We start from the raw sequence: 14,703 nt of genomic DNA, 5'->3' as shown, positions 1-14,703 counted from the left end.
GAACTTGGAGCACAGTCTACAAAAATGCGTAGAAAAAGATGGTGATTATGTCGAAAAACAGAGCAAACTGTCTTCTTTCCAACAATGTACATTGCTGTGAGAATAAACAATGTTGTCTATTTGTAACATTGATGGGAACCTTATTTCTGGATCAACCCTCGTAGGTAGAGTTCGTTGTTTCATTGGGTAATTCTGTAGAGAAAAGAACCGTTAACCAGCACATCTGTAGTAGTAGTAGTAGGTAGACCGAAAGTGCGTCCCAAAGAGCTCCCTCAGCAGAGACCGCTTATAACGTAAGTCACCGGAGTCGCGAATTTCCGCACTATAAGCGGTACTGCACTATATCCAAAACATTTTAGGGGCGAAGCTCCTTAGGGTGTGGGTCTGTCCCTCCTCTGTAGTATGTAGTAGTAGTAGTCGTAGTAGGTAGCCACGTCTACTTTTATGAAAAAAAAATTCCGAAAGTTGTGTCCGTAGCGCGGAATCGAACCAGGGACCCCTCGCTTCCGAACGCGCGGCGCTAACCACTACGCCACGAAGCGCACATGGACACACGCACCACGATGACAATAAATACCCAACATTAACGAAAGACTGCGCGTTTCTAACGCGTTTGTGCTAGCGCGTTACGGCCCGTGTAAGAAGCTGGTGTAAGACGCTGTGGCCTCTCCGCCTTACCCCCGTATTCATAAACGCTCCTCGACTTGAACTTGACTTGCCACCGCCTTGGGCAGCGTGTTCGAAACGCGTTGAAGGCGGTGGCAAGTCAAGTTCAAGTCGAGGAGTGTCTCTCTCAGCAGTCATGTGATGGCGTCGGCAAACGCGGTGCACGTTCCAGCATGTGTAAACGGCTGCGTAAGACGCTGTGGCCTCTCCCCCTTACTAGAGAGTACTGCACGTTTCTAACGCGTTTGTGCTAGCATCCCCTTAAGCGGGAGATGGTGCAATTATAATGAAGGGTGCTGTTATAAAATAGGAATGACGTCACATATGGCGCGTGTCATTGGTGGAAGTCAATCGTTCGATTTAGTGCGGCGAGACTGGGCGAATTACACGGAAGATTCACGGTTTACCGATGATTCCCTCCGGAGCTTCGCCCACTCATCATCATTCACCCCGTGGATATGCGGTGTTTTTTTTCAAAGGCTGGGCACGTGCCACGTGTGTCCCTGAATCGAAGTATAAGACCGGAATGCGCCCTCACTTTCGTCAGCGAGCGGTTCCTTCGTTTTCCAAGTGCCGTACAGCCACTGCGAAGCATTTCATTGACTCTGCACCAAATAGAAGATTTGGCTGAATACTCCCGACTAGACGGGGCATGGTTAGACCTAGCTGGCGGGAGTGTCAGCCGGCATGCCATCGCAGGAAACTTGCCCTCGATATGTGTTCGCATCCGTATATCTGGCACGATATCAGGCTGAACTGGAGGTAGCACGCCGGAAGCGGGGTTCGCGGGCGGACAGCCAGCAACTACTTTGAATGCGTATAGTAAAAGCTTGTATGCGCGCGTACTGGTAGGAATGGCGAAAACTCGTGCGTGGACAACGCGTCCTGAACTGATGAATTTGTGGAACACAGTTCAGCCCCTTGAGGGCTTATGACGAGCTAAGCTCGTCATGAGCAGTCGCCACTTTTTTGCTTATGACGACCTGTGGTCGTCATGGGTCTTCCGCAATGTTCCAAGAGGCTTTCGACGAACCCAGCTTGTCAAATGGTGCTTTTCTATTTGCAATATAGATGGCAGCAGGGGTTCCATCATTTCCGCTTTTGTTGAATGAGCGTTTGCGCAATAGTTGGCGGAATGCGTGCCTTGTGTTTCCCGCGCGTTATAAACAAACATGGCCACATCAGCGTGGCGTACTCGCGCGGGAAATCTTTCTCCCTCAGATGATGAAAGCGCGAGTGCTGAAGATGTGGTTGTCATGTTTGATTCAAGTGAAGAAGATGGTGATGACGTTTTTACGGACAGCGACTCTGAAGCGGAAGAAAGCAGTGATGATACGATGGCCAGCGCCCGCGAATGGTACCGGATAGACCCTGACAGCATCCCAGCCAGACCTCCACAGTTTGAATTCAAGGGTTCTCTGGGAGTGATGATCACAGTGAGCTTTCCCCTTCAACCACTTGAGCTTCTTGAGGCTTACTTTGATGATGAACTGATTGATGTTATCGTAGTCGAGACAAACCGGTACACCTCTCAGCTGGTGAATTCGAGTAACCTGAGCCAACATTCTCACTTCCGAAAATGGTATGCACTTATGCGAGAAGAATTTCGTGTTTCTCTTAGCCTCTTGTTGCTGGAGGGAATTATACAGAAACCAAATGAAAGGATGTACTGGTTGACAAACCGGCTGATTGAGACTCCTGCTTTTGGCGAGATAATGCCCAGAAAACGGTTCCAACTCATCGTGATCGAAAATTCGAACTATCGAGGAATAGTGCATGTTCTACGCGGCAATTCAATTCCAACCCTTACTTTCTGGAGTTGCAGAAATTTATTTCAGAATACGCCTCAAACGCCCCGTGTATTATAGGGTAATACATGATGGAGCGAGGAATGGCCAATAACACATTATTATCTGCCAAAAAAAGTTCTCGCAAATATATTTTTTTTGTTTTGAACATATTACCGAAGTATTTCGCGTCATAAAAAAATTTGGCAATTTTGGAACATTTTTTTTTTAAATGAGCCCTTAAGGGCCGGGTTAAACTGATAGCGTAGGCGGAATCAGTGTCGCACACGTGATATCTGCACTTCGTGACGTCGCGCATCGCGACGGGCGAACGGGAAACGCGCTCGCGGTGTCGACCAATTTTTCGGCCGTACTGGAGCTGTAAAAGAACAACAGATTGGTTTTACCGTCGAAATTCATTTTTCAGGCCTGTCAGATAACTCAGACATGATCGAGAGCACGCTTCCGTGTCCGAAAAAAAGTCGGTCTCGTCTGAAAGGCGAAGCATCGATTGCGATAGCAAATTATTGGACAGCTATACATAGTTTTCACGTGACGTCACAGCGCCGTCTGCTAGCGGTCGTCCGCCATGTTGGAGCACTGCAACCGATGCGCGCGAATGTTTGAGCGCCGCCTGTGGTCTTTCGGCGTTGATTTTGTGATTTGCGAACCATCGCGTGTTCAATGACGGCGACTACCAGGCGGAAGGAATTCTGCCCATGATATTTTGCCGAGATGGTGGGCCCGACGCGTGCTCACTACGAAGCAAAAATCAACATGTGCGACGGTGTTGATCCATACATGTTGTGCAGCGGGACCGTCGACCTACTACGGACGTCGACCTGCTGCCGGTTACGACGCATGCTAAGATTGTAAATTATTTGGTGCTGTCGATGAGCCACGTATCGCTTGCTGAAATGAAATCATACAAGTCTCTTGAGGATCACAACTACTTCACAAGTGGCCGGGTAAGCCGCATGACAGAATGCGGCTACTCTCCAAGCGCGTCATCGTGTTGAGCGAGGTAAGGTTACAAACATTTAAAAAATATATTTGTAAATCCGTACCGCTGAAATAACGCGGTTAACACGGTACCCATTTGCATGAACTCGTTCGTTAGCTGTTCATTACGGCACCGTGCGCTGCTCACATGCTCGACGCTGCCAGGCATTGTGTACGACGCAACATACCTTATTTCGCTATTCGCTTACCTAAATACGGCCTTCTGTAACTCTGGTTAAATGTAGGCGTAAAAGTAGGTTCTTTACATCTTTCCTGTTTATGCGAGCGAGCCAGAGACGCCGACGCTCCTCCGACAACACTTTCGGGCGCTCGCATTGCCGAGTTATCACTTTCGGCAAGCAGTACAGCCCGGTTCCTGGCTCCATGTTCGTTTTCTGTGCGGCAGACTTGCTTCTCGCACTGAAGCCGATCATGGCACACATCGGCATTGCGACGCTGTACCGTATTAGAACACGCACAGCGCGAAAGTATCGCACCTGGCTCACGCAGCAAAGGCCGGCGCCACGGCAGTAGTTCTCCGTAATGGCGGCCACCTACCCCATACGCCCCGGTTGTGACGTTCGTGAAAACTATCTATAAAGGATAGTAGTTTCATCGGCCGTATAAACTTGTAAACATTCGCTAAATAACTACCGTAAAATTTCGAGCAAGCGCCCCCACCCGTGCAAGAGCACCGGTGCGTATCAGGGTGCCCGATGAACCATTTCATCGAATCATGGTCGCACCCGGGCGCCCCGATGCGCTTGTAGTTCACGGACCACCAGCCGACGGCGAGATCTGCCTCTCACACGGCACAGAGGATTTCCCTGTGGCACAGCGACGTTACCACTCGGCGACAGAGGAGTGGTCGCGGCTACGCTCTGGCATCGCCGGCAGCTTCACCCGCTGCTAATCACTCGCCGCCGATATCGTCGCTAGGCCTTTTCCAGTTCACTTCGAATCTGTAGCAGACGGCGCTTAAGAACGAACCGCCGACGCTCCCAAGCAGCAATGTTTTGTTACCGTTGTTGCCGCTTTACCCTCTCCTCGCAATAATTTCACACGATGAAGAAAACATGCTGATATTTGCGGCGCCACCAGCTGCGACGCGAGCATGGCCGAGCCGCGGTTCGCTGTCCGCCGTCGGTAGCCATGCACTGCAGCTGAGCTTGACTTATATCGGAACTCTCATTAGTGCTTAACGTTTCACCGTGGACATGATTTTTAATAAAGTGAACATTACGCGTCACTTTATAGCGGACATAATTTTGCCTGGAACAGAAGCTGCATAACCAATGTTCGTTTCGCCGGTAGCGGCGACGCGTTGGTGCAGCGTCGATGCGCTCTTTCTGTAGTTCTTTCGGTGGTTTTGAGAGTGATAAACACCACTAGCAAATGTTTGGCTTAATAAAGTTCAGGTTCAATAAAATTTTATTGCCATTCTCACTGCGCTTCTTTTTTTTGGCGGAAAAATATTGTCGTTGCCATCTTGAATTTTGGTGCCGTTCCAAGATAGCGCCCCCCCTCCCCCCCTAACTTTGCCGGTAATTTCGACTTGCTTGAGGGGGGGGGGGGCGTGCTCGGAATTTTACTAAAATTAACAAGCGTGCTGTCACGCGCGCACGAGCAAACATGAACACATCTAACTCGATGAGCGCGGAAACTCGCTGTCAAAACGCTGGAGTGAAGAAGCGCGACAGCAGCAGCGAGCAAATTGACCTTCGTGCTGCGTCTCGTATGAACGCAAACTAAGGCGCGAAAACAGCGCACGGCAGATTCTGACCCAGTCGGAGATGGCCTTGAAGATACAGCGGCCCCGAGCGGGCGCGCGCGGCAGCCCGGACTGCCCGGTGTGGAACGCACCCCACCCCCTCCCTTCCCTCTCCCCGGAGCCTTGCGCGCGACGGAAGAAGGCGCACTTCCTCCCCGCTTTTCTCCCTTGTGCGCGCGATATTGAGCCGCCAATCGCCGGCTCAACCACACACGCTTTCACTCGCACATGCAGCATACGGCGCGCGGCGATTTCATCGCCCGTGGACTTTACACGGAACCTCACGGCAACGCCGATGGCAGAAATGCGCCTGCAGTGTCCATATAATTGCTATCGCAATATCAGCCGGCCGACTGTATTTATTTTCCGCACACAAACTGAAGAGCCAAAGATCAACAATGCGCACACGTTCGGTGCGGAACGCGCGCCGCTGACAAGCGGCCGGAAGCAAAGGCTTCGCCGTCGCCGACAGCCCCCGCGCGGCCGCTGAGCCAGCACTAAGGAGGTTTAAATAGATTGCTGGAGTGGCAGCCCCCGCCGTTTATCACCAGCACAGGTGAAGCCAGAGTTTGTCTACACTTCTACCAAGGTCGATCCACATAGGTCGCGAAGCTTCGGGCGAAAAGCGCTTCAGAACGAATTGTCACCGACATCAGCAATGGTGGTTATGAGAACAGCGATTAAAGTGCGACTATGTTGTGAGGGAACAAACAATGTGAAAGAAAAAAGCGTTTTTTTTTAATTAAAGCGAGACACACATTCATTCAACGAAAATAAAATTACCAATCAACTTTATATACGCATGGCGAGAAAAGAACAACTCTATTTTACTTGATCATTATCAATAAATACCTTTTTTTCAGCGCCCACCGTAAGAGAACCCACCGATAGCGGCGGGTGTTGACGTCCTATCACTTGCAATGCAATGCAGCTCTTGAGGTGGGCAGAAAGGCGCGCTCGTAAAGTTCACCTGTTACAATACGCCCGCCTCACATGTTGTGTTGCTTTACTTGTCAACGTTTGTCTGAATTTGGTGACGCGGGTAGTTTCATTGTTTCTTAACCTGTTTAGTCAATAGTAATGAGTTTTGGCCGTCAGATAATTGTTTACTTTAGTTGTTTTCGTGGGACAGCGCTGGCCGACAGGCTTGGCGTCCGACGAAACGACGAGTATTCTACGCCCAAAACGATCGTCGGCCTCCAAAGAAAGTATGTTCTGTGCAGCGATGCGATTTCGACACCTGTACGGCTGAACTTTTCCTGCATTGTTTTCCGCCCTGAAAGCCCAAACGCCCATCAAGTCGAATGGCGGGGAATTTGAATATACAGCTCTAATGGCAGGCCTTCGAAAACAAATTTCGCGCCTTTGATAACAAAATGACATCAGTTCTGTTTTTAACAGATATGACGTCAAATAATTTTTTATTCCGCCGGAAGTGTTCCTTTCTCACACAGATGGCGCTAAGCCCCATGAGCCGTCGATGAACCGCCATGTTTTGAACGTATGGGCTTCTGAAAGCTTCGCTACCAGTTATACTTACCTTACTTCAACTCTAAAATAGGGCCGCGACAGCTGAAATCTGGGGATGTATTCGGCGACGATCACTGTCGGCGACAGTATCGATCGCCTCGGCCGTCAGGCGCGCGCTGGTTGGCTGGTTGAGAAAAAGCATTTAGGTTGAGCAAAATCGGATGAGCTGATTGAGCTGACGGCTGAGCACCCGTCATGCGAGGGCGATAGTATATTGCCAAAGTGATCGTCGCAGAATACGTTCCCTGCTCACTTTCTTTTGATCAGTTGTTGTAAATGGTAGGCTAATTGTAAAATACGAGCTCGTGGTTTCTTCCTAAAATGTTACCTTTGGCTGCGTACTGGCATTATCACGAGACATAAAATTTGACAAGACGTTTAGGCTGCCTTCTCTAACCAGTGACAGAAAGAAAGACGTCGCACATCTGTCAAAATTAATCATCCTAAATAGTAGAGTGTGAAGAGAGCGCTAAGTATATTCCCCGCTATTCACTAACATTTTTTTTGTGTGTGTGCCTATGGTAAGTTGGCAGCAGTTCGGCTACCTTCTGAGACGTCATCTCCACTCCGGCATTTTTTTTTTAACCTCCTAGGCCAGCACGCTGCCGCCACGTTTTATTTCTCTCGTTCTGCGTCTCCTCCTCCGTGTCGCCCTCGTCGCTGTCCCCATGGCCGGCGTGCGCCATCTCGTCGAGAAAGAAGCACGCTCGCTGCCTCGCTTGTCTGCGGGATTTTCCGGCAACCGTATTATAACCGGTATATGCACTGATTTGTAGGGGAACATAAACGGGAATCAGAAAAGACCGCATTATTTCCGGTCCTACACTATAAGCGGTTACGTTATGCAGTTGAACCCGGATATATTGAACCCACATATAACGAATCATTGTGTATAACGAACAGCAGTAAAATCCCCTTGAAAAGTTTTGTATACAATTTTTTATTTTATATATCGAATTACCAGTATATTGAACTTTTTGTGATCCCCTTCAGGTTCGATATATCCGGGTTCGACTGTAAGTGGTCTGAGCTTATAATAGTTGGCGTTCGGCAACAAACGCGCATGCAATTTACTCGGTTGCGCACAAGCGCTCTTTGAATTGCCGCCTTTAAATCGGCGGTGAAAGTTTAAGCACGAACCACAAAAATGGGCGAAAGAACAAAAAAAAAAAGCTATCACTTTAATAGGGACTGCGTGTTAAAAATTGTTACTGCCGATGCCTTACAACAGCAAGTATGTGTAATGTGGTTGGCCCTTCCAACAAAATGCCTTTTTCTCTGGTTATACTATGCGCCACGAGATGGCGTCACATACTACTTGTCTTTCGTAAAGCTCCGCTACCTTCAGAAAAGTACCGCCATCTCCTCTTTCCTCCGCCGTCTCCCTCTCCTAAACCGCTTTTTTTTCTTTACTTTTTGCTTGCGAAAGCAAGTCACCGGTGGTGCCTCTCGAAAGTTCCCGTTGAAGCTTTCAGGCCGGGAGCGCGCCGTCGCCGGCCCGGCCGTGTCCACCGGCGACGGCGCGCTCCTGGCCGTGTAGCAACGCCTTTCCCCATACGTGGGCTGCATTTCCCTGTGGATTTCAATGGGCGTTGGTCCCTTGCCCCAAAGAAAACGAATCGCACTTCGTTGTTTCTACGTCGTGGACGTGTGAAGCACAACCGCCATCGTCAACAACTGACAGCAGCGCCGTGCCGCGGTGCTACCGGCAGATAGGGCCGGGCCGGTCCAAGAAAGGTCCACCGCTGAGAATGGATATGTTGACTTGACAGTTACAGCTGTAATTTGGCTAAAAAATAGAGGCAAATACTTTCAGATTCGCCCTCGTGTATCCTTGTTTATAGTACGCAAGCATGCTCGTTTCAGTCAGCATGACACACAATCTTCTCATTCCCACCAGAACAATCCAAAGAGACGTTACGAGCACCAGACAGTCCCTTTCGGTAGAAACGCTGCACGAACTACGTGACACACACCTTCATGATGCTGACACCGGACCCAATGTTGACCAGAAGGTAAGGGAAGACGTTGGGGTCAGTGTTGTTGAACTTGTACTCCGGGTTGCCGTGCCGCTGGTACTCGAACACCTCGTCGGTGATGTTCTTGAGCAGAAAGTTGCAGCCGCTTATCAGACACTCCAGCTCGTCCTCCATGTCCACACTGCAGTGCAATTTGAAAGAAACGAAAGCGCTTGACTAATACGCTCTGTCTTAATTAAAGTTAGGTATTTAGGTCTACGCATGAACCTTACGAGTGACATGCCCATGATGGCATGAGCATGCGAGCAGAGTCCAACCACCTCATCAAAAGAATAAATTCCGACTTCGCTACATTTATGAGTTTTTCTTTCCTTCGTGACATAAGACTCAACACACAAGAATGTTACTGCAAAGGAGCAAGAAGGAAAACTGGGTAACATAACCGAACGCCCTTAAATCAAGGATCTATCTCCGCCATTACATGTTCACTTCTCCTGTGCATTAAAAAGAAGCGACACTACTACACTTGCAAAAGTACAACGCCTCAGAGAGCGAACAGATAAGTGGTGACAAAACCAAAATATCGCAATTATAAAACCCTATCCGAGTTAGCGCAACCGTAGCAATGGGCTTAAAATTACGTTTCAACACAGCGTCATGCGCTGGGTCATCATCTTGGTTATCTTCGACTTGTCGTGCCAGGTTGCTATTCTGGGCAGTGTCAAATGCCGCCATATTGTCGATTTCTGCATTGGCGACATTTTGAGCCAATCAGAGAAGCCGTAGAATTCTGCCCTTTGGGCCAATCAGAGCTGACAAGGTAGTGGAATTCAACAATTCCGCTGGAATTTCACAATGCCCAGTGTACCAAAGTCTGGCCAAGACGACGCTGCTTGCACCAATGCTCAATGCCTGAAAGTAGCGCCTCTGGAAGTTTTGGCCAGTGCGGGACGGCAAATCAACATTTCAGGCGGTGGGCCGAGCGTGACGTAGCTGGAGCAAGAGCACGAATCCCGCCACGAGTCGGCGGGGCACCAGAGTGCAGTGGCAGACGTCACGCCAGCTCCGTATGGCTTAGTCAACTAAAGGCTTCCGTGACTAAACGGATCGGGCGACGGGAGAACCGTTCGACGTCACCCTCCCTTTTCCCGTTCGTCGCGCTCTCGCAAAGCCTCTCCTGCGCGTCGTTGTTCTCCCCAGGGCACCGATGCGAGAGGCTGGCTTTTCCGCAAGGCGCAGTCGCCTAGCGGCGGAGCTTGTCGCGCCTTGGACGCCATAGTGCCGATTAGTGCGCCTATATAGTGGTCCAAAAACGCTGCTCTGTCTTAGTACTATCGCACTCAGTGTGATCTACAATTAACGCGCGAGCATGTGGCAAAGCGGTCGCGCGTTGTAGGTCATATTGAGCGCGATAGTACAATTCAGTTAGCCACGAGAGTGGCAAGTGTACACCGACTGTACAAGGAATGAAACTCGACCGTTCGCTATATACTCCACCCCTAGACTATGTTCGTTAGCGCTTGTGAACCTCGAGCATGCAGGTACCTTCTTGCTGTGCAGGAAGGCGAGCTTACCGCCGCGATGGTCACTTTCTCCACTAAATTGCACCGTGCGTGCCGATTCGACTTCGAATTTATGTGCAAAAAAAATTTATGCTTTCTTTCCGATAACCTTACTTCGGTTGTGTGCGGTTTGGTGGACATTACTTGCACAGTAAATCAAAATGCATGACTAATTAATAAAATTTCGCAAATTGTGTTTTCAACTTTACAGCGCATGTCGCAATCTACGGATTGTAGCCGTTGAGCTTGCAAGGCATACTCCTTTGGAACGAATTCTGAGGATGACATCAGTTTTGAGGTATTTTTAGTTACTTTTGTGGTTCAATGCATAAAACGACGTCTTAAGAAACTAACTGGAACGCAAATGCATTTTTCCGCAAAGTTCGGAGAATTAATATCTCGAAACAGGTGTCATCCTGAGAATTTGTTCCAAGAGGATCCGCCTTGCAAACTCCGCGGCTAGAACTTGTAAATTGCAATGTGGGCCATAGGGTAATTAGTTTAAAACTTAATTAGCGAATTGTTGTTATTTAGTCGATTATGCATTTCAATTTTTTGTGCAGGTAATGTCCGCCTCTTCGAGTAGACCTGCTCACGAACTAGAATTGTGCCATATGCCACAGGCAACGCCTAAAATATTTTGAAAGTGTTCGCTGAAACACCCGGTACATTCTGCACAAGTGCATAGGATGTCAACTCGTTCTGCACGAAGCCTGTAGTAGTTGCGAAATAAACGGCGCCGTGCAGATGCCGCTCTGGTGAAACAGACGACAGCGAAGCGCCACACCTGCTGAAGTAGGTTAAGGAACACGTGTTCTGTGGACCTCACAGCTTTACTGCCCCCAACGCGGCATCTCCAGTTTCCGTGGGACACGTGCTTATCCCTGGCTAAGGTTACATGAACGCCACAATTAGGTCAGGTCGAGTCTGCTTGTTGGGCCGAAATCCGGTCGTTGGGTTCGTCGGGCCGAGCGCGCGTCGCGGCGAATCCGACGCCAGCAAGGGGCGAGTTGATTCACGAAACCCGGTTCTCAAGACGCACGTAAACGTCTTCGGGTGGCGATGAATTGTCTCGATACCCGACTCGACGCCTTAGCCAGGTCACCCTAGGCCACCTCCATCTGTGGCGCCATTTCTGTCGAGCCATGAAAAAGAGCGGCGCGCGAGGAAGGCGGACCACCTGCCTGAGCCCGAGCGTGGTGGCGATGAGCTGCCGGTGTCGAAAGGCCCCTCCGCCGGTGAGCTTGACGCTCCCGCCGAGCCGCGGAGGACTGCCGTCGCGCAGCAGCTCCTCCTGGACGAAGCGCAGCCACGCCTCGATGTGGCGCGTCTCGAACTTGACGAAGTGCAGCCTGCCGGTCTCCACCTCGCGCTCCCAGGGCACGCCGTCCTCCGAGCGGGTCCCGCCGCCGGTAACGCCCGAGTCGTGCTCGGCGCCGCCGCAGCTGCCGTTCTGCACGAAACCGACACGCTTGTAGACAGAGGGCACTTTAAAAAAATTAAATTATGGGGTTTTACGTGCCAAAACCACGATCTGATTATGAGGCACGCCGTAGTGGGGGACTCCGGAAATTTGGACCACCTGGGGTTCTTTAACGTGCACCTAAATCTAAGTACACGGGTGTTTACGCATTTCGCCCCCATCGAAATGCGACCGCCGTGGCCGGGATTCGATCCCGCGACCTCGTGCTCAGCAGCCCAACACCATAGCCACTGAGCAACCACGGCGGGTTAGACAGAGGGCACTGAGATGCACACTGGTGTTCAGGGTGCCATGGAGGGAAAGAAAAAAATTACACCATCTTCCCGTAGGGGAACCCTGAGTAGTATGCGAAGCAGCCATGGGGTCGACTCAAGGTAGTTTTATCAGCTGTGTAAACTTGGACATGCAGCAGCACCAGCAACGCGCAGAACTGTTGTCGACGCCGTCGGCGTTTTGCCCGCGTTCGCACCGAACGCGCGCGGCGTTGGTGACTGTTGCCGGTGCCTCTGGGGCGCCTACCGTCGCGCCTCTAACCTAAGCTGCTTCGCATTATCGCGCGCAGAGCCGCAGGTGTTGCCATTCGTTTTGCACAATCCGGAGAGGAGAGGAGCGTCGGTGAGGAGAGGAGGAATGCCGAGAGGAGAGGAGATGAGACAAGATGAGAGGAGGGGGAGGAGATGACACAAGGAGAGGAGGGGAGGAGGATGCGTATGCGCAGTAGGGGTGTGGACGCCGCACGGCGGAGGGAGGAAGGGAGGGAGTGACATAGCCCAGACCATAAGATGCTTGCATCTAATAGGTTCTCCCGCGCACTACAATAGGAATTAAATGCGGAGTCAGCCAGGGCCCGCTGATGTTCTAGCGCGATATTGCCCCACTTTGCTCAGATGTACGCTAGCTGCTCGTTCCCTCGCTCCATTTCGTGCTGACTATACGACTTCTATGCGCATAAACACGGCGCACTGTGCGACTTCGCTGCACCCGAGCACGTTTAACAGCAAAGTGAAAGTGCGTACTCTGACAGGTGGCAGCGACCTCGACGACGCACGCTTCGCAATCGCCGATGCCTTGTCGCGCGTCTGACGCATTCGCTTGTGATATATAGTATATTAGTTCCTCTTGGTACGCTCATGGTTTGGGGGCCTTTATCTAATTTCTTTGGCAGTAACATTGCAAATTCTATACAGAATGGTTGAACCACATCGAGACAAACGACGCGAATTTGTTTGGAACAATGCAGAAAATAACAATTCGTTCAGTAAATAAGAGAACAATTACAGCTGCCATATTACTACTAGCAAGGTATACGGCGCGCTAAAAGCAGCGGAGCCACAATCGCGCAATAAACTGAGCAAGCACGGATCATGTTCGGTATACACAATCTTGCATTCGAATTCTGGAGAACACAGAACTCTTCCTTTCACGTTTACCTCTTTCATTGACAGTTTGTGTGCAGGCACATGGTAACACAAAATGGGGCAAAATTTTAAAGACGTCGACAAAAAGGCAGCAGCAGCAGACGAAGAAGAAACTGTAGCTCCACGTAACTTTTCCTCGCGTACGAGCTCACGGAACGTTTAGACACGGACAAGCCGCGTTGCAACTGCAGATGACGTCAAAGCAGCTGCGCCGCCGAACGTGAAAGCAGGCTCGCCATGCCAAACGACGCGCGCAACATCGCGAAGAAAGACGTGCTCACTGCTTTTTTTTACAACGCTTATCTTCAGAGAGACGACGCTAGCGGAATGAGGAGGGTACCGCAGCTATGCGAACAGGCGCACAGCAACAGCAGTAACAGAAGCGAGCGGATGCGCGTTATTAACAGCGACGATGACGAAACAGTTTCACCAGCAGAGAGAGGAACGGCTGTACAGGCAGATTGAAAATGCATTACATTTCAAATTACAAGGCATTGTAATGGGTATCAAGCTTTTTGAGTACAAGTATCCCCAACGTATTCCATAACTCCACTGATGTCCATCCTCTGCACCAGTGGCGTAGCCAGAAATTTTTTCGGGGGGGTCACCTTGCAGCGCGGCCTCCTCCTTATAAAATTTGTTGAGGGGTCAAATATATGAATAATAACTGCATTGTCATTGCCAATGCTATTGTATATTAGATTCTGCAAACGAATTCTTAAACGCTACGCACAATCAAGTAAAATATGTATTTTTTCATAAAAGAATATATTCGTATGTCCCAATATTTGTGGTAGAAATAATTGATATCAATGCTTCCGCGTTGTTGTTTTTTTGTCTACTTAATAAGCAAAGAAAATATCACACGAAATTTAGAACATCAGTTCGAAACCAGCAAAGCGGGGCATGCAGCTGATATTAAAAACGTAAAGGCCATGAAAAGAACAGGTTGAGGACAATTATTTTGATGAATCTTTGTCATTCAAGAACCTTGTTTACATTTTTGTACACGTGTAACGGCCAGGGAAAAAACCTCAATGACGCTGTCCTTCGTTGCAATAGATTACGCAGGAGCAGCTGTTGCCGGTCGTGCATTGTAATTCCACTGAGCTTATAGTCACAACAGTGATTACATATAAAAAGCAGGAGTTCTGCAAATGCAAAGATAGAATGAAATATACAAATGCGAAGATAAAACTTGATAAAGGTAAAAAAAGTGCCGCTGGAAACAAAGTTCACTGCTGGTATATATACCAAAAACCTCGCAACAAGAAATTTAAATATACGTATAAGTCTCCAATAAATCTACGTATTTAAGCTAACTTCACTGTATATAATACGTCAAACAAAACAAATAAACATGTTGCGCATTCACAGACAGTAAACTTTACGCATAGAAAGACGATCCAGGCAAGAACAAAACTACGATCGCAGAAATCGCGATATGTACTTGGGCCATGCGGCAGTCGCGACAGCACCATATGTGTAGAATAATAGAGGAATAA

At 49.4% G+C, this 14,703-nt stretch overlaps 1 protein-coding gene across 2 annotated transcripts in view; it reads right to left on the bottom strand.

The window, feature by feature from the left end:
* The window catches only part of LOC119441456 (4'-phosphopantetheine phosphatase-like), a 131,227-nt gene that overhangs the window by 50,337 nt on the left and 66,187 nt on the right, over window positions 1–14,703 (bottom strand). For both annotated transcript variants that reach the window (XM_037706073.2, XM_037706072.2), the window contains exons 3-4: window positions 11,482–11,750; window positions 8,733–8,916 (exon numbers count right to left, since the gene is read on the bottom strand). In XM_037706073.2, coding sequence (XP_037562001.1) covers window positions 8,733–8,916; window positions 11,482–11,750 — 453 coding nt within the window. The remainder of the gene's footprint in view (window positions 1–8,732; window positions 8,917–11,481; window positions 11,751–14,703) is intronic.

Source organism: Dermacentor silvarum, chromosome 2 (genome assembly GCF_013339745.2).
Source record: "Dermacentor silvarum isolate Dsil-2018 chromosome 2, BIME_Dsil_1.4, whole genome shotgun sequence".
In the NCBI taxonomy this organism is placed as follows: Eukaryota; Metazoa; Arthropoda; class Arachnida; order Ixodida; family Ixodidae; genus Dermacentor; species Dermacentor silvarum.
This window is presented reverse-complemented; position numbering and strand designations above follow the sequence as displayed.